The sequence below is a fragment of the Oncorhynchus keta genome, chromosome 1 (assembly GCF_023373465.1).
Source record: "Oncorhynchus keta strain PuntledgeMale-10-30-2019 chromosome 1, Oket_V2, whole genome shotgun sequence".
NCBI classification, from domain to species: Eukaryota; Metazoa; Chordata; class Actinopteri; order Salmoniformes; family Salmonidae; genus Oncorhynchus; species Oncorhynchus keta.
Window position 1 is genome coordinate 82,948,648 of NC_068421.1, and position 17,042 is coordinate 82,965,689.

At 43.0% G+C, this 17,042-nt stretch overlaps 1 protein-coding gene across 2 annotated transcripts in view; it reads left to right on the forward strand.

Moving 5' to 3' along the window:
* LOC118393732 (tyrosine-protein kinase JAK1) overlaps nt 1-15,324 on the forward strand; it is a 76,932-nt gene extending 61,608 nt beyond the window's left edge. For both annotated transcript variants that reach the window (XM_052462448.1, XM_052462444.1), the window contains exons 21-24: nt 1,236-1,408; nt 1,568-1,685; nt 3,369-3,479; nt 9,927-15,324. In XM_052462448.1, coding sequence (XP_052318408.1) covers nt 1,236-1,408; nt 1,568-1,685; nt 3,369-3,479; nt 9,927-10,034 — 510 coding nt within the window. In that variant the 3' untranslated portion in view covers nt 10,035-15,324. The remainder of the gene's footprint in view (nt 1-1,235; nt 1,409-1,567; nt 1,686-3,368; nt 3,480-9,926) is intronic.
* Nucleotides 15,325-17,042: the final 1,718 nt, after the last annotated feature.

The window sequence follows — 17,042 nt, forward strand, 5'->3', positions numbered from 1 at the left end:
CCTAACACTAGCACCGCTACCTAACATACCCCTAACACTAGCACCGCTGCCTAACATACCCCTAACACTAGCACCGCTGCCTAACATAGCCCTAACACTAGCACCGCTGCCTAACATACCCCTAACACTAGCACCGCTGCCTAACATACCCCTAACACTAGCACCGCTGCCTAACATACCCCTAACACTAGCACCGCTACCTAACATACCCCTAACACTAGCACCGCTACCTAACATACCCCTAACACTAGCACCGCTACCTAACATACCCTAACACTAGCACCGCTGCCTAACATAGCCCTAACACTAGCACCGCTGCCTAACATAGCCCTAACACTAGCACCGCTGCCTAACATAGCCCTAACACTAGCACCGCTGCCTAACATACCCCTAACACTAGCACCGCTACCTAACATACCCCTAACACTAGCACCGCTACCTAACATACCCCTAACACTAGCACCGCTACCTAACATAGCCCTAACACTAGCACCGCTGCCTAACATAGCCCTAACACTAGCACCGCTGCCTAACATAGCCCTAACACTAGCACCGCTGCCTAACATAGCCCTAACACTAGCACCGCTACCTAACATACCCCTAACACTAGCACCGCTACCTAACATACCCCTAACACTAGCACCGCTACCTAACATACCCCTAACACTAGCACCGCTACCTAACATACCCCTAACACTAGCACCGCTGCCTAACATACCCCTAACACTAGCACCGCTGCCTAACATACCCCTAACACTAGCACCGCTACCTAACATACCCCTAACACTAGCACCGCTACCTAACATACCCCTAACACTAGCACCGCTACCTAACATACCCCTAACACTAGCACCGCTACCTAACATACCCCTAACACTAGCACCGCTACCTAACATACCCCTAACACTAGCACCGCTGCCTAACATAGCCCTAACACTAGCACCGCTGCCTAACATAGCCCTAACACTAGCACCGCTGCCTAACATACCCCTAACACTAGCACCGCTGCCTAACATACCCCTAACACTAGCACCGCTGCCTAACATACCCCTAACTCTGACCATTAACCCTGGTTGAACAGATCCCTAGACCTGACAGTGTTATAGATATGTGGTGGGAACGTTATGAAAAAATGTTGGGACCATTATGGCGGTGTTATGGGAATATTATTGGGATATATATATTTTTTTTTGGATAGGATAAATTCCAACCATCTGTGTCTCCCCTCTGTCCAGGGAATGGACTATCTGGGATCTCGGAATTACATCCACCGGGATCTGGCGGCCCGGAACGTTCTGGTGGAGAACGAGAGCACGGTGAAGATCGGAGATTTTGGACTGACCAAGAGCATCAAGGACAACGAGGGATATTACACGGTCAAAGATGACCTGGACAGCCCTGTGTTCTGGTGAGGGAGGGAGGGAGAGAGAGAAAATAAGACAGTGTAGTACAGAGAGGGGAAGAGATATGAGAGGGAAAGGAAAAAAGCTGCTCTTTGAAAATGATAATGACTTCATTTTGAATTTGTATTGACATGCGTGTCCTCTCTCCTGTCCGCCTATGCCAGGTATGCCCCAGAGTGTCTGGTCCACTGTAAGTTCTACCTGGCCTCTGATGTCTGGTCCTTCGGTGTCACCATGTATGAACTACTCACCTACTGTGACTCTGCCATCAGCCCCATGACGGTCAGTACACACACAGGCCTGACAGCACTGCACAGCACGGTCTCCTGATTGAGGCAGATGGCGCCAGTCAATGCCCAGGGTGACTCTGCCCACTCCCGCCAGCCCGTGCCATAATACACACACACGTGCAACTCCCTGATTGCTCAGACGAACTGTCACAATATGTCCTCCCTCATCCACATCAAGTAGCCATGATTAGTACATATCCATTGGGTCTTATTGATACCCTTTACCACCCTGTTCAATTTACAGTAAAGTAACAAGTAGTCTCATCTGATCTGACTTAATATCAATGAGCTATTACTGTCTTAATACTTCAGAAAGTATTCACATCCCTTGTGTTTTTCTATATTTTGTTGCGTTACAACCTGAATTTGACACACACAATACCACATAATGTCAAGTTGGACTAATATATTTTTAGAAATGTTTACAAATTAATAAAAAATTGAGTCCGTAAGTATTCAACCCTTTGTTATGGCAAGCCTAAAGTTCAGGAGTAAAAATGTGCTTAACAAGTAACAAGGACATGTCAGTTGTCAACATGGACTCACTCTGTGTGCAATAATAGTGTTTAACATAATTAAACACTAATAATATTATTAAGTAATATTAAACAATAATCATCTCTGTACCCCACACATACAATTATTTGTAAGGTCCCTTAGTCGAGCAGTGAATTTCAAACACAGATTCAATCACAAAGGCAAAGAAGGCGACATTGAATATCCCTTTGAGCATGATGAAGTTGTTAATTACACTTTGGATGGTGTATTAATACACCCAGTCACTACAAAGATACAGGTGTCCTTCTCAGTTGCCGGAGAGGAAGGAAACCGCTCAGTCATTTCACCATGAGGCCAATGGTGACTTTAAAACTGAGGATGGATCAACAGCATTGTAGTTACTCCACAATACTAACCTAAATGACAGAGTGAAAAGAAGGAAGCCTGTACAGAATAAATATATTCCAAAACATGCATCCTGTTTGCAACAAGGCTGGGATCGGAGGGAAGTAAAACTGCAAAAAATGTGGCAAAGAAATGAAAAATATGTCCTGAATTCAAAGTGTTGTGTTGTTGGATTTGTCCCAAACATATCACTGAGTACCACTCTTTACATTTGACTGCATTAGGTTATGGATAGGCTGTCTAGCAATAATCAGCAACAAACTTGACAAAGCTTGAAGAATTTAAAAATAATAATGTGCAAATATTTTACAATCCAGATGTGCAAACCTCTTAGACATACCCAGAAAAACTCACAGCCCAAGGTGATTCTAACATGTATTGACTCAGGGGGTTGAATACTTATCTAAAGAAGATATATTACTGTTTGATTTTTCATAAATGTTTTATAAATGTTACACATTTTCTTCCACTTTGACATTAGTTTTTTTTGTATAGATCATTGTAATCACACCTTGTAACACAACAAAAGTGTGAAGTGTGAATACTTTCTGAAGGCATTGTATGTTTTTTTTCAAAGACTGTTTTGAAATAGATTATTGAATGTTAAATGTAGTGTAGAGGTAAGGTTCGATGACTAACGTCTTCTGAATGTTGGTGACAACAATACAACTAAGTCACTCCAGTCCTCACTGGATAGATTTCAGGGGTCATTTCATTACGTCTCCATGGTGACTTATCTCTGCTCTCCCCGCCCCCCGACCTGTCCCCACAGGTGTTCTTGAAGATGATTGGTCCCACTCAGGGTCAGATGACTGTGACGCGATTGGTCAAGGCGCTGGAGGAGGGAAAGAGGCTGCCCCGCCCTGAGAGCTGTCCTGGAACGGTAGGATCTACATACCTACCTGTTCAGAGTCACCCCATCAAGCACAACATGCTCTCTCTCTTTAAACTCTTTCTCCACCATAAAGAGGAATCCTCAATAGGTCACTCAAATCACCATCCTATGAGATCATTTATGGAGCTGGAAAAGTGCCTTTTGATATATATTTTTTATTCACCTACAGGGTTTTTTACATTGACTAGAATCATTTAATAATCCTAGAAATGTCATGTCTAGAACTCATTTGCATCTGCCTGTGGGCCTTGTTCGTCTGGCAGGTGTATGAAATATTTTCTTTAACTAACGTTAGTTATGATAACAATTCATATTTCTCATGCATTTAAACATGGTAGCTGTTCAATAGACAACTTTGCTCTCATTCAGTGCTGTATTGTCCCACCTGAGAAAAATGTATACAGTTACACGTTTTTTGATGTTGTGACTATTGTAATCGACTCTAAGGCAAGTGGGCTCAGACAACAAAAACGGTCATTTTTTCGTATCAAAGGTTTGTCTGTAGATTTTATAAGTTTAGCCCCTACTCTTGCAATTACATTACCCCCCCAGATTTGACTCCAAATCCAATATGGCTGCCACATTACAATTAAACTGTGGTTTAATCAGCTGTATAAGTACACTACCCGTCAAAAGTTTTAGAACACCTACTCATTTAAGGGTTTTTCTTTAGTTGTACTATTTTCTACATTGTAGAATGATAGTGAAGACATCAAAGCTATGAAATAACACATATGGAATCATGTAGTAACCAAAAAAGCCTTGACAGCTTTGCACACTCTTGGCATTCTCTCAACCAGCTTCATGAGGTAGTCACCTGGAATGCGTTACTTTGTGGAATTTCTTTCCTTCTTAATGTGTTTGAGCCAATCAGTTGTGTTGTGACAAGGCAGGGGTGGTATACAGAAAATAGCCCTATTTGGTAAAATACCAAGTCCATATTATGGCAAGAACAGCTCAATTAAGCAAAGAGAAACAACAGTCCATCATTACTTTAAGACAATCCCGAAAATGTCAAGAACTTAGAAAGTTTCTTCAAGTGCAGTCGGAAAAACCACCAAGCACTATGATTAAACTGGCTCGGAAGACCCAGGAGAGGAAGACCCAGAGTTACATCTGCTGCAGAGGATAAGTTCAGGTAACAGACACATCTCAACATCAACTTTTCAGAGGGGACTGCGTGAAATCAGGCCTTCGTGGTCGAATTGCTGCAAAGAAACCACTACTAAAGGACACCAATAAGAAGAAGAGACTTGCTTGGGCCAAGAAACATGAGCGATGGACTTTAGACCGGTGGAAATTTGTCCTTTGGTCTGGAGTCTAAATGAGAGATTTTTGGTTCCAACCGCCGTGTCTTTGTGAGTTTGTGATGTGGGTGAACATGTGTATTCCCCACCGTAAAGCATAGAGGAGGAGGTGTTATTGTGTTGGGGTGCTTTGCTGGTGACACTGTCTGATTTATTTAGAATTCAAGGCGCACTTAACCAGCATGGCTACCACAGCATTCTGCAGCGTTATGCCATCCCATCTGGTTTGGACTTAGTGGGACTCTGATTTGTTTTTCAACAGGACAATGACCCAACACACCTCTAGGCTGTGTAAGGGCTATTTTACCAAGAAGGAGAGTGATGGAGTGCTCCATCAGATGACCTGGCCTCCACAATCACCCGACCTTAACCAAATTGAGATGGTTTGGGATGAGTCTGTCCACAGAGTGTAGGAAAAGCAGCAAACAAGTGCTCAGCATATGTGGGAACTCCTTCAAGACTGTTGGAAAAGCATTCCAGGTGAAGCTGGTTGAGAGCATGCCAAGAGTGTGCAAAGCTGTCATCAAGGCAAAGGCTGGCTATTTTGAAGAATGTCAAATTATAAAATATATTGTTTAACACTTTTTGGTTACTACATGATTCCATATGTGTTATTTCATAGTTTTGATGTCTTCACTATTATTCTGCAATGTAGAAAATAATAAAATAAAGAAAAACCCTTGAATGAGTAGGTGTTCTAAAACTTTTTACCGGTAGTCTACATGTTTTAAATAAAACATTTCTGATACCCACCATATACACTCAAACACCTTTGTCTGGATATAGAAAAGGCAGCAGATTGCGTTTACACCGGCAGCCCAAATTCTGATCTTTTTTTCACTATATGGTCTTTTGACTAATCAGATCAGCTCTAAAAAAATCTGATATGATTGGTCAAAAGTGAAAAATTAGTGAAAAAATTAATAAAAAAATTAGTGAAAAAAATATAGGTTTGGGCGGCCTGTGTAAACGCAGCCTTAGAGGATCAATGAGTCAACTGGGAGGCTCCAACGAAAGGAAAACGAATTCAACCATGGACTTTGACACCCTCTCACTAGCTTTGTAACTTTCCCCCACTGTGCTATAACTTACACCTCCAGGATTGGGCTCTTAAGTCACCTAATCATTTAGATGTGAGCTTTGATTCATTGCTAGTCCAATATGTCTGCCTGAATCCAACAAGACCTGGTGCTTCACTACATTGGTGATGCACATTGGGATGTTCTGGTGCACTCTTATCTTGTTTGGGTTGAGATGGCACATCACTTCTTCCAGACAATAATGTCCACCTTCCTGGCTGTCTGCCCTGGAGTTGCTGTACATGTTAATTTGGGGACATTATGGTGCATGGGGTGGATGCAACCACACATGATGACAAGCTACAATAAACCAACTCAACCTGACACTCATTGACAAGAAACTCCATCAACTTCACATCATAGAAGGAATTGCATCTCTCCAATGTCAATGCCATCTTGAATGTGGAGGCTGCTGAGGGGTGGATGGCTCATAATAATGGCTGGAACGGAGCGAAATCAAACACATGGGAACCATGTATTTTTATACCATTCCAATAATTCCGCTCCAGCCGTTACCACGAGCCTGTTCTCCCCAATTAAGATACCAACCTCCTGTACTTGAATCTTCCAGAACTGTTCTTGATAGGCCCACTCCACCATCAGTCCTCCCCTCAGGCAGTTACTAGAGACAGAGACACCATGGAACTGGACTGCCACATACCAGGAGGCCATTCAACAGCCAAAATGCCATCTGGAAATTGATGGCTTGCATTTTCCTCATATGTACCTATTTGGCTACCAACCATGCCTGGCCAGCCCGTGTGACACCTGAACTGGACTCATGTGAAGAATGTGCTTTCGTGGTGTGGTGACTAATGCATTGGCCTGGGAAACTGCAGTAACCCCAACATGCCTATAAGGACATATGCCATTTATGGCTGTATATGATCATTTATGGTGGCTGGGAATTGACAGTGACATAATGATCTTTGTGCACCATGCTTGATCAGCTCTACCTCCTCTGAAACCCTTTTACTGTCCATCAAACCCCACAACCAACTCTTCTTAGTCATAGTCTATGACCTAGCAACACTCTAACCAACCTCTGAGTAACCTGAGGTCCCCCTCGCAGGTTCTGTCACGCTCCACATATCCTGCTGGGTGGGCCCCAATCCAGAATCAATGCACAAAGTTAATATCGTCCAAATTATAATCCTACCTGACATCCAAAGGAAAATAAAGAAATATGACTTTGACACATTCAACCCACAGGCCAATTAGGCGTTGGAAGGAACTCAAGACTGTTTGTGACAGCCCTTTCTTCACAAGCAGACAACCAACCATTCCACTACTGGGGTATCCCCAGCATCATTCAGCCTGGGCTAACATTACAGTTTGGTATACAAGCTGCATCTTTTGACTGCCTATAGCAAACTGTAGAAATGGAAACGGATCACCCCACAGCCCCATTACCCCGCCAGTCATACAGGAAGGATACTACCATTATCACTGCAGCTTGCCCAGAATGACCAGTTAGCTGTGCCACAGAACTACAACCACTACTGGCTACTGGTCAGGCCCCAGAACTACAACCACTACTGGCTACTGGTCAGGTCCCAGAACTACAACCACTACTGGCAACTGGTCAGGCCCCAGAACTACAACCACTACTGGCAACTGGTCAGGCCCCAGAACTACAACCACTACTGGCTACTGGTCAGGCCCCAGAACTACAACCACTACTGGCTACTGGTCAGGCCCCAGAACTACAACCACTACTGGCTACTGGTCAGGCCCCAGAACTACAACCACCACTGGCTACTGGTCAGGCCCCAGAACTACAACCACCACTGGCTACTGGTCAGGCCCCAGAACTACAACCACTACTGGTCAGGCCACAGAACTACAACCACTACTGGTCAGGCCCCAGAACTACAACCACTACTGGTCAGGCCACAGAACTACAACCACTACTGGTCAGGCCACAGAACTACAACCACTACTGGTCAGGCCCCAGAACTACAACCACTACTGGTCAGGCCCCAGAACTACAACCACTACTGGTCAGGCCCCAGAACGCTACTGGCTACTTTGTCTCCTCACCCTGTTAGGACACAATGATGTCCTGGTCACCTTCAAAAGACTTTGAATCAACCTTCAACACGTAGTTTTAGTGGGGAAAAGAGGGCTGTACATATACACTACTAGAGTAGCTGACTGTTGTATTATGGTTGCTCTCCTATAACTTGGTTATGCTACTGTAGTGCTTGTGTCGTGAAAACCTTATTATATTTAGTGGAATTGCCCATTATTGATATGCTGTCTGTGAATGAGATTTGAACACAATTTGAAAAACTAGTTGGCCTCCACAATTGTAGACCTCCACAAGTCTGGTTCATCCTTGGGAGCAATTTCCAAACGCCTGAAGGTACCACGTTCAAACAATAGTACGCGAGTATAAACACCATGGGACCACACAGCAGTCATACTGCTCAGAAAGGAGATGCATTTTGTCTCCTAGAGATGAACATACTTTGGTGTGAAAAGTGCAAATCAATCCCAGAACAACAGCAAAGGACCTTGTGAAGATGCTGGATGAAACTGGTACAAAAGTATCTACGGTTGAAGTCGGAAGTTTACATACACCTTATCCAAATACATTTAAACTCAGTTTTTCACAATTCCTGACATTTATTCCTAGTAAAAATTAAAACAAATCCTATATCGACATAACCTGAAAGGCCGCTCAGCAAGGAAGAAGCCACTGCCTCAAAACCGCCATAAAAAAGCCAGACTACGTTTTGCAACTGCACATGGGGACAAAGATCGTACTTTTTGGAGAAATGTCCTCTGGTCTGATGAAACAAAAATAGAACTATTTGGCCATAATGACCATTGTTATGTTTGGAGGAAAAAGGGGGAGGCTTGCAAGTCGAAGAACACCATCCCAACCATGAAGCACAGGGGTGGCAGCATCATGTTGTGGGGGTGCTTTGCTGCAGGGGGGACTGGTGCACTTCACAATATAGATAAATCCCCCCCCCATGATTCTATGTGGATATATTGAGGCAACATCTCAAGACATCAGTCAGGAAGCTAAAGCTTGGTCGCAAATGGGTCTTCCAAATGGACAATGACCCCAAGCATACTTCCAAAGTTGTGGCAAAATGGCTTCAGGACAACAAAGTCAAGGTATTGGAGTGGCCATCACAAAGCCATGACCTCAATCCCATAGAAAATGTGTTGGCAGAACTGAAAAAGCGTGTGCGAGCAAGGAGGCCTACAAACCTGACTCAGTTACACCAGCTCTGTCAAGAGGAATGGGCCAAAATTCACCCAACTTATTATGGGAAGCTTGTGGAAGGCTACCTGAAACTGTTTACCCAAGTTAACAATTTAAAGGCAATGCTACCAAATACTAATTGAGTGTATGTAAACTTCTGACCAACTGGGAATGTGATGAAAGAAATAAAAGCTTAAATAAATCTCTACTATTATTCTGACATTTCACATTCTTAAAATAAAGTGGTGATCCTAACTGACCTAAGACAGGGAATTGTTACTCGGATGAAATGGCAGGAATTGTGAAAAACTGAGTTTAAATGTATTTGGCTAAGGTGTATGTAAAACTTCCGACTTCAACTGTATGTAAATGTTATAGTTAAGTTTTACATTTTTTATAAATGTGAAACAAATTCTAAAAACGTGTTTTTGCTTTGTCATTATGGAGTATTGTGTGTAGTTTGAAGAGGCTGTAACGTAACAACATGTGGAAAGAGTGAAGGGGTCAGAATACTTTCTAAATGCACTGACTACTTGTATTCTGAATTTGTGCAATACCATAGCTTGCAATATTGGGTTACATGAGCTTAGGTGCCCCTGTCCCCCAGGCATTCTTCTGCACTGTTCAAGTTAATGGTGTGTGTCACAATATCTAGCAATTTAACCACTTTTGCATAAAAACATTTTCACACAACCATCCATTTCATATATGGAAGACATGTTTGTGTTTTGTTATACCTCTGGTAGGAGTTTCTAGCCTAGTTGTCTAGTAGGTGTATGAAATAGTTTCTGTAACTCACGTTAGTTATAATTATGTTGTCTTGCAGGTGTATGAGCTGATGAGGAAGTGTTGGGAGAGCACCCCCGACAGGAGGATCACCTTCAAGAGCCTCATCGACGAGTTCACCCGCATGCTTGCCAACAACAGCTTGTAACCACAGCAACCACCCTCTACGCAAAGCCTTACCTACCACTGATACAATCCCAGGGGTCAAGGGTGAAAGGTTAAGGGTCACAGACTATGGTGACCTGGACCAAAAAAACAACAAAATCAGTGCTGCTGCAAGACACTTTCTTTCACGCAGTTTTTGACATCCTCTATATTTACACTTCTGTTTTTTCCCTGAGAGATATTATACTAGAGATATCAACTATAAGGATGAATATCATCAAATCAAATGTATTTATATAGCCCTTCTTACATCGGCTGATATCTCAAAGTGCTGTACAGAAACCCGGCCTAAAACCCCGAATACATACATAGCATATGGAATGAAATATGTGCGAACACGTAGCTTTGACCCCTTGCTGAATGTGACACTGAGCTGTGTACACCTCTGTCACCTGGGGCCCACCACTCAGTCTGACCTTTTCACCTTTTATCAAAATGTATCAGCTCTGCCATGTATGTGTGGACCTGTATCCTTATAATCAGTTCTAAAATGGAGAAAGGGGTTGAAGAAAAAGCGGGAGAGAGGCCCTTGATTGGACCTGTGCAAGATGGACTCTGGAAAAGGATTGCTACGGCCACTGTGAAGATGTCACACACAGTGACAAAGCCAACGACATGTTAGTGAACAGGATTCTAACCATGGACTGACTGCATGAGGCCACCTCCCTGTGAGTGGTGACAGATGTGTAGGATATAGGATACTGGTGAAATATCAAATCACATTTTATTCTGCACATTGTTCATAAACAACAGGTGTAGACTAACAGTGAAATGCTTACATTCGGGCCCTTCCCAACAATGCAGAGAGTAAAATAATAGAACGGTAAAACAAGTAATAATAAATACACAATGAGCAACGATGTATGGGATATAGTATACTGTTAGCAGTGGGTTGGATTGGGATGAAGGATACTGTTTACATTGAAGGGAGGAGGATGCGAAAGTAGTACCTGTGATGGACAATGGAGGGCAGTATAGCTTTACATAAACTTTACTGTAAACTGCTTTTATTTCAAAACAGCTTCTTAAGTACAGCCATAATGTGTATGTCCAATATTTCATGTCTTTATTTGAATATACAATATTGGGGGTGTGAGGACAGAAGGAAGGAGATGAAGAACAGAGCCTTAAAAAGGTGTTATTTGAGACCGTCTAAAAGGGTAAAGAAAAATAATTAGCGGAACAGACATTGTTGTATAGCTCATGAAATGCATATGCCAGTAAGGTCTACAGCACGTACAGCAGTGGAGGCTGGTGGGAGGAGCTATAGGAGGACGGGCACATTGTAATGGCTGTAATGGAGTAAATGGAACGGTATCAAACACAGATATGGAAACCACGTTTGACTCCGTTCCATTAATTCCATTGCGGCCATTACAATGAGCCCATCCTCCTATAGCTCCTCCCACCAGTCTCCACTGACTTACAGGTATCTTTACCGTAGGCAAACACAGTTGAAAAGGGAAAATGTGATATTGAGAACATATGTAAGGAAGGTGCTGGACAGACAATGTGTGGATGAGATAGTCAATGCAAGAAGAAGACAACACAGAATAGTTTTTCAGTTTACAGTCCATGTTTATTCTGGACTGTAAAAGACCATTCTTTCTGCTCATAAAGAAGAGAAAACAAATACATTTTTCAGAGGAATAAGACAAAGAAATAATGACTCTCGGAAACATTTACATAAATACACAATTAAAATAAATAAAATCTAAAATTTATTTTTTTGCCTTCTGTGTCAAATTCCAAAGTGTCAAACGCAATATTAATTGTTGAAAACATATTTGTATATTACAGCAGTAAATATGCATGCTAAAATTTGATTGCATCTAGAAATAGCTTATTCACAGTAAAGCAATATCAACGTAGTTGTAATATAAAATATTGCAAAATCTACGGTAGAGATTTCATGTCAGAAAGAATCCACATACTTTTAAAAAAAAAACAGTAGAAAGCAAATAGCACACCCAATCTGGGTCTACAGTCATGGCCAAAAGTTTTGAATGACACAAATATTAATTTTCACAAAGTCTGCTGCCTCAGTTTGTATGATGGAAATTTGCATATACTCCTGAATGTTATGAAGAGTGATCAGATGAATTGCAAAGTCCCTCTTTGCCATGCAAATGAACCGAATCCCCAAAAAACATTTCCACTGCATTTTAACCCTGCCACAAAAGGACCAGCTGACATCATGTCAGTGATTCTCTTGTTAACACAGGTGTGAGTGTTGATGAGGACAAGGCTGAAGATCACTCTGTCATGCTGATCGAGTTCGAATAACAGACTGGAAGCTTCAAAAGGAGGGTGGTGATTGGAATCATTGTTCTTCCTCTGTCAACCATGGTTACCTGCAAGGAAACACGTGCTGTCATCATTGTTTTGCTCAAAAAGGGCTTCACAGGCAAGGATATTGCTGCCAGTAAGATTGCACCTAAATCAACCATTTATCGGATCATCAAGAACTTCAAGGAGAGTGGTTCAGGACTGTCTCATAAAGTTGATTCAGCTACCACCACCCGTACAGAGCTTGCTCAGGAAGGGCAGCAGGCAGGTGTGAGTGCATTTGCACGCACAGTGAGGCGAAGACTTTTGGAGGATGGCCTGGTGTCAAGAAGGGCAGCAAAGAAGCCACTTCTCTCCAGGAAAAACATCAGGGACAGACTGATATTCTGCAAAAGGTACAGGGATTGGACCGCTGAGGACTGGGGTAAAGTCATTTTCTCTGAATCCCCTTTCCAATTGTTTGGGGCATCTGGAAAAAAGACCATTCATGTTTGGGGTTGCTTCTCAGCCAAGGGAGTGGGATCACTCCCAGTTTTGCCTAAGAACACAGCCATGAATAAAGAATAGTACCAACAGATCCTCCAAGAGCAGCTTCTCCCAACCATCCAGGAACAGTTTGGTGACGAACAATGCCTTTTCCAGCATGATGGAGCACCTTGCCATAAGGCAAAAGCGGCTCGGGGAACAAAACATCAATATTTTGGGTCCATGGCCAGGAAACTCCCCGGACCTTAATCCCATTGAACTTGTGGTCAATCCTCAAGAGGTGGGTGGACAAACAAAAACCCACAAATTCTGACAAACTCCAAGCATTGATAATGCAAGAATGGGCTGCCATCAGTCAGGATGTCCCAGAAGTTAATTGACAGCATGCCAGGGTGGATTGCAGAGGTCTTGAAAAAGAAGGGTCAACACTGCAAATATTGACTCTTTGTATCAACTTAATGTAATTGTCAAGAAAAGGTTGACAAACTGTAATTATACTTCAGCATTCCATAGTAACATCTGACAAAAATATCTAAAGACACTGAAGCAGCGAACTTTGTGGAAATTCATTTTTGTCATTCTCAACTTTTGGCCATGACTGTAAAGGCTTTAAAATATTCTGTTCAGTCGTAAACACTTCAGTATTGCAAAGCTCTCTCTCTCACACACACACACACACACACACACACACACACACACACACACGGTTCAGTACCGTAGGCACAGGCTCACTCTTCGTGCTCACCCAGTGTAGTACATTGTTGTGTCAACGCAGCCTACACACACATCAAACTAGCTGATTCTCCTACAACACTGACCGTGTACCTTGTTTCCAATGAATATAACAATACACCTAGATGTCAACATGCAAAGATGGGCACAACCGATATACAGTACCAGTCGAAAGTTTGGACACACCTAATCAATGTTTTTTTTGTGTTTTTTTTTACTGTTTTCTACTTTGTAGAATAGTTATCAAATAACGCATAAGGAATCATGTAGTAACCAAAATAGTGTTAAACTAATCAAAATACAGTGGGGCAAAAAAGTATTTAGTCAGCCACCAATTGTGCAAGTTCTTCCACTTAAAAAGATGAGGCCTGTAATTTTCATCATAGGTACACATCAACTATGACAGACAAAATGAGAAATATATTTATATATATGTATATATTTAGATTCTTCAAAGTAGCCACCCTTTGCCTTTAACAGCTTTGCACACTCTTGGCATTCTCTCAACCAGCTTCACCTGGAATGCTTTTCCAACAGTCTTGAAGGAGTTCCCACATATGCTGAGCACTTGTTGGCTGCTTTTTCTTCACTCTGCGGTCCAACTCATCCCAATTGGGTTGAGGTCGGGTGATTGTGGAGGCCAGGTCAACTGATGCAGCACTCCATCACTCTCCTTCTTGGTCAAATATCCTGTACACAGCCTGGAGGTGTGTTGGCTTATTGTCCTGTTGAAAAACAAATGATAGTCCCACTAAGCGCAAACCAGATGGGGTGGCTTATCGCTGCAGAATACTGTGGTAGTCATGCTGGTTAAGTGTTCCTTGAATTTTAAATAAATCAGTGATACCAGCAAAGCACCCCCACACCATCACATCTCCTCCATGCTTCACTGTGGGAACCACACTTGCGGAGATCATCCGTTCACCTATTCTGCACCTCACAAAGACACAGCGGTTGAAAACAAAATTCTCAAATTTGGACTAATCAGACCAAAGGACAGATTTCCCAGGTCTAAGGTCCATTGCTCGTGTTTCTTGGCCCAAGCAAGTCTCTTCTTCTTTTTGGTGTCCTTTAGCAGTGGTTTCTTTGCAGCGATTTGACCATGAAGGCTTGATTCACACAGTCTCCTCTGAACAGTTGATGTTGATGTGTCTGTTACTTGAACTCTGTGAAGCATTTATTTGGGCTGCAGTCTGAGGCTGGTAACTCTAATTAACTTATCCTCTGCAGCAGAGGTATCTCTGGGTCTTCCTTTCCTGTGGTGGTCCTCGTGAGGGCCAGTTTCATCATAGCGCTTGATGGTTTTTGCGACTGCACTTGAAGAAACTTCCAAAGTTCTTTACATTTTCTGGATTGACTGACCTTCATGTCTTAATGTAATGATGGACTGTTCTTACCATAATATGGACTTGGTCTTTTACCAAATAGGGCTATCTTCTGTATACCACCCCTACCTTGTCACAACACAACTGATTGTCTCAAATGCATTCATTTGTGGAATTTATTTCCTTCTTAACTTTTAACAAGGCACACCTGTTAATTGAAATGCATTCCAGGTGACTACCTCATGAAGCTAGTTGAGAGAATGCCAAGAGTGTGAAAAGCTGTTATTAAAGGCAAAGGGTGGCTACAGTAAAGAATCTCAAATATAAAATAAATGTTGATTTGTTTAACACTTTTTTGGTTACAACATGATACAATTTGTGTTATTTCATAGTTGTGATGTCGTCACTATTATAAAAAATAAAGAAAAACCCTTGAATGAGTAGGTGTGTCTAAACTTTTGATTGTTACTGTAGATGGGAAAGCCCTTAACCCTTCAACCTCTGGTCAGGTCACTGGTTCTAGCAAAACTAAAAGCACTCTGGCCCTTGAGGCCAATTCCACTGCTGATTCTCATTCTCCCCTTTAACCAGGGCTTTAAAACCTGTAACATCAACGCTATACACTGAGTGTACAAAACACTGCTCTTTCAATCAGTGTAGATGAAGGGGAGGACACAGGAGTTTTAAGCTTTGCTACAGTTGAGACATGGATTGTGTATGTGTGCCATTCAGAGGGTAAATGGGCAAAACCAAAATATTTAAGTGTCTTTGAACTGATTATGGTAGTAGGTGCCAGGCACACAAGTTTTATTGTGTCAAAAAACATGTGTATCAAGAATGGTCCACTACCCAAAACATCCAGCCAATTTGACACAACTGTGGGAAGCATTGGAGTCAACATGGGCCATTATCCCTGTTGAACGCTTTCAACACCTTGTAGAGTCCTGTTCTGAGGGGGGGGGGGTGCAAGTCATTATTAGGAAGGTGTTCCTAATGTCTGGTATACTCAGTGTACATGCAATACTAAAGGGAACACTTCTAAGAGGAGACAGAGAGATATCATGCAGAGGTAATGAGGTATCTGTGCTGACTATCATCACAATATTATATGGTAACAGACCTGGAGCATACCATAAGAGACCTCCGCTAAATGCACACACACGTGTGCACACAGAGACAGGGAAAAAAAGACGCATCAAAATGGAACGCCAAATTAATAAACACAATAGGTGTGCTAGCAGCTGGAGCTGTTTTTCTCTCTGTCCCTCTCTTTCTCTCTCCCACTCTCCTCTCTTTCTCTCCTCTCTCTCGCTCTCCCACTCTCCTCTCTTTCTCTCTCACTCTCCTCTCTTTCTCTCTCACTCTCCTCTCTTTCTCTCTCCCACTCTCTCGCTCTCCCACTCTCCTCTCTTTTCTCTCTCACTCCTCTCTCTCTCTCTCTCTCCCACTCTCCTCTCTTTCTCTCTCCCACTCTCCTCTGTCGCTCTCCCACTCTCCTCTCTCTCACTCTCCTCTCTCTCGCTCTCCCAATCTCCTCTATTTCCCACTCTCCTCTCTTTCTCTCTCCCACTCTCCTCTCTCTCGCTCTCCCACTCCTCTCTTTCTCTACTCTCTCTCCTCTTTCTCTCTCCCATTCCTCTCTTTCTCTACTTTCTCTCCCACTCTCCTCTCTTTCTCTCTCTCCCACTCTCCTCTCTCTCCCACTCTCCTTTCTCTCTCTCCCACTCTCCTTTCTCTCTCTCCCACTCTCCTCTCTCTTGCTCTCCCACTCTCCTCTCTCTCACTCTCCTCTCTCGCTCTCCCACTCTCCTCTCTTTCTCTCTCCCACTCTCCTCTCTTTCTCTCTCCCACTCCTCTCTTTCTCGCTCTCCCACTCCTCTCTTTCTCTCTCCCACTCCTCTCTTTCTCTCTCCCACTCCTCTCTTTCTCTACTCTCTCTCCTCTTTCTCTCTCTCCCACTCTCCTCTCTTTCTCTCTCTCCCACTCTCCTTTCTCTCTCCCACTCTCCTCTCTCTTGCTCTCCCACTCTCCTCTCTCTCACTCTCCTCTCTCTCGCTCTCCCACTCTCCTCTCTTTCTCTCTCCCACTCTCCTCTCTTTCTCGCTCTCCCACTCTCCTCTCTTTGTCTCTCCCACTCTCCTCTCTTTGTCTCTCCCACT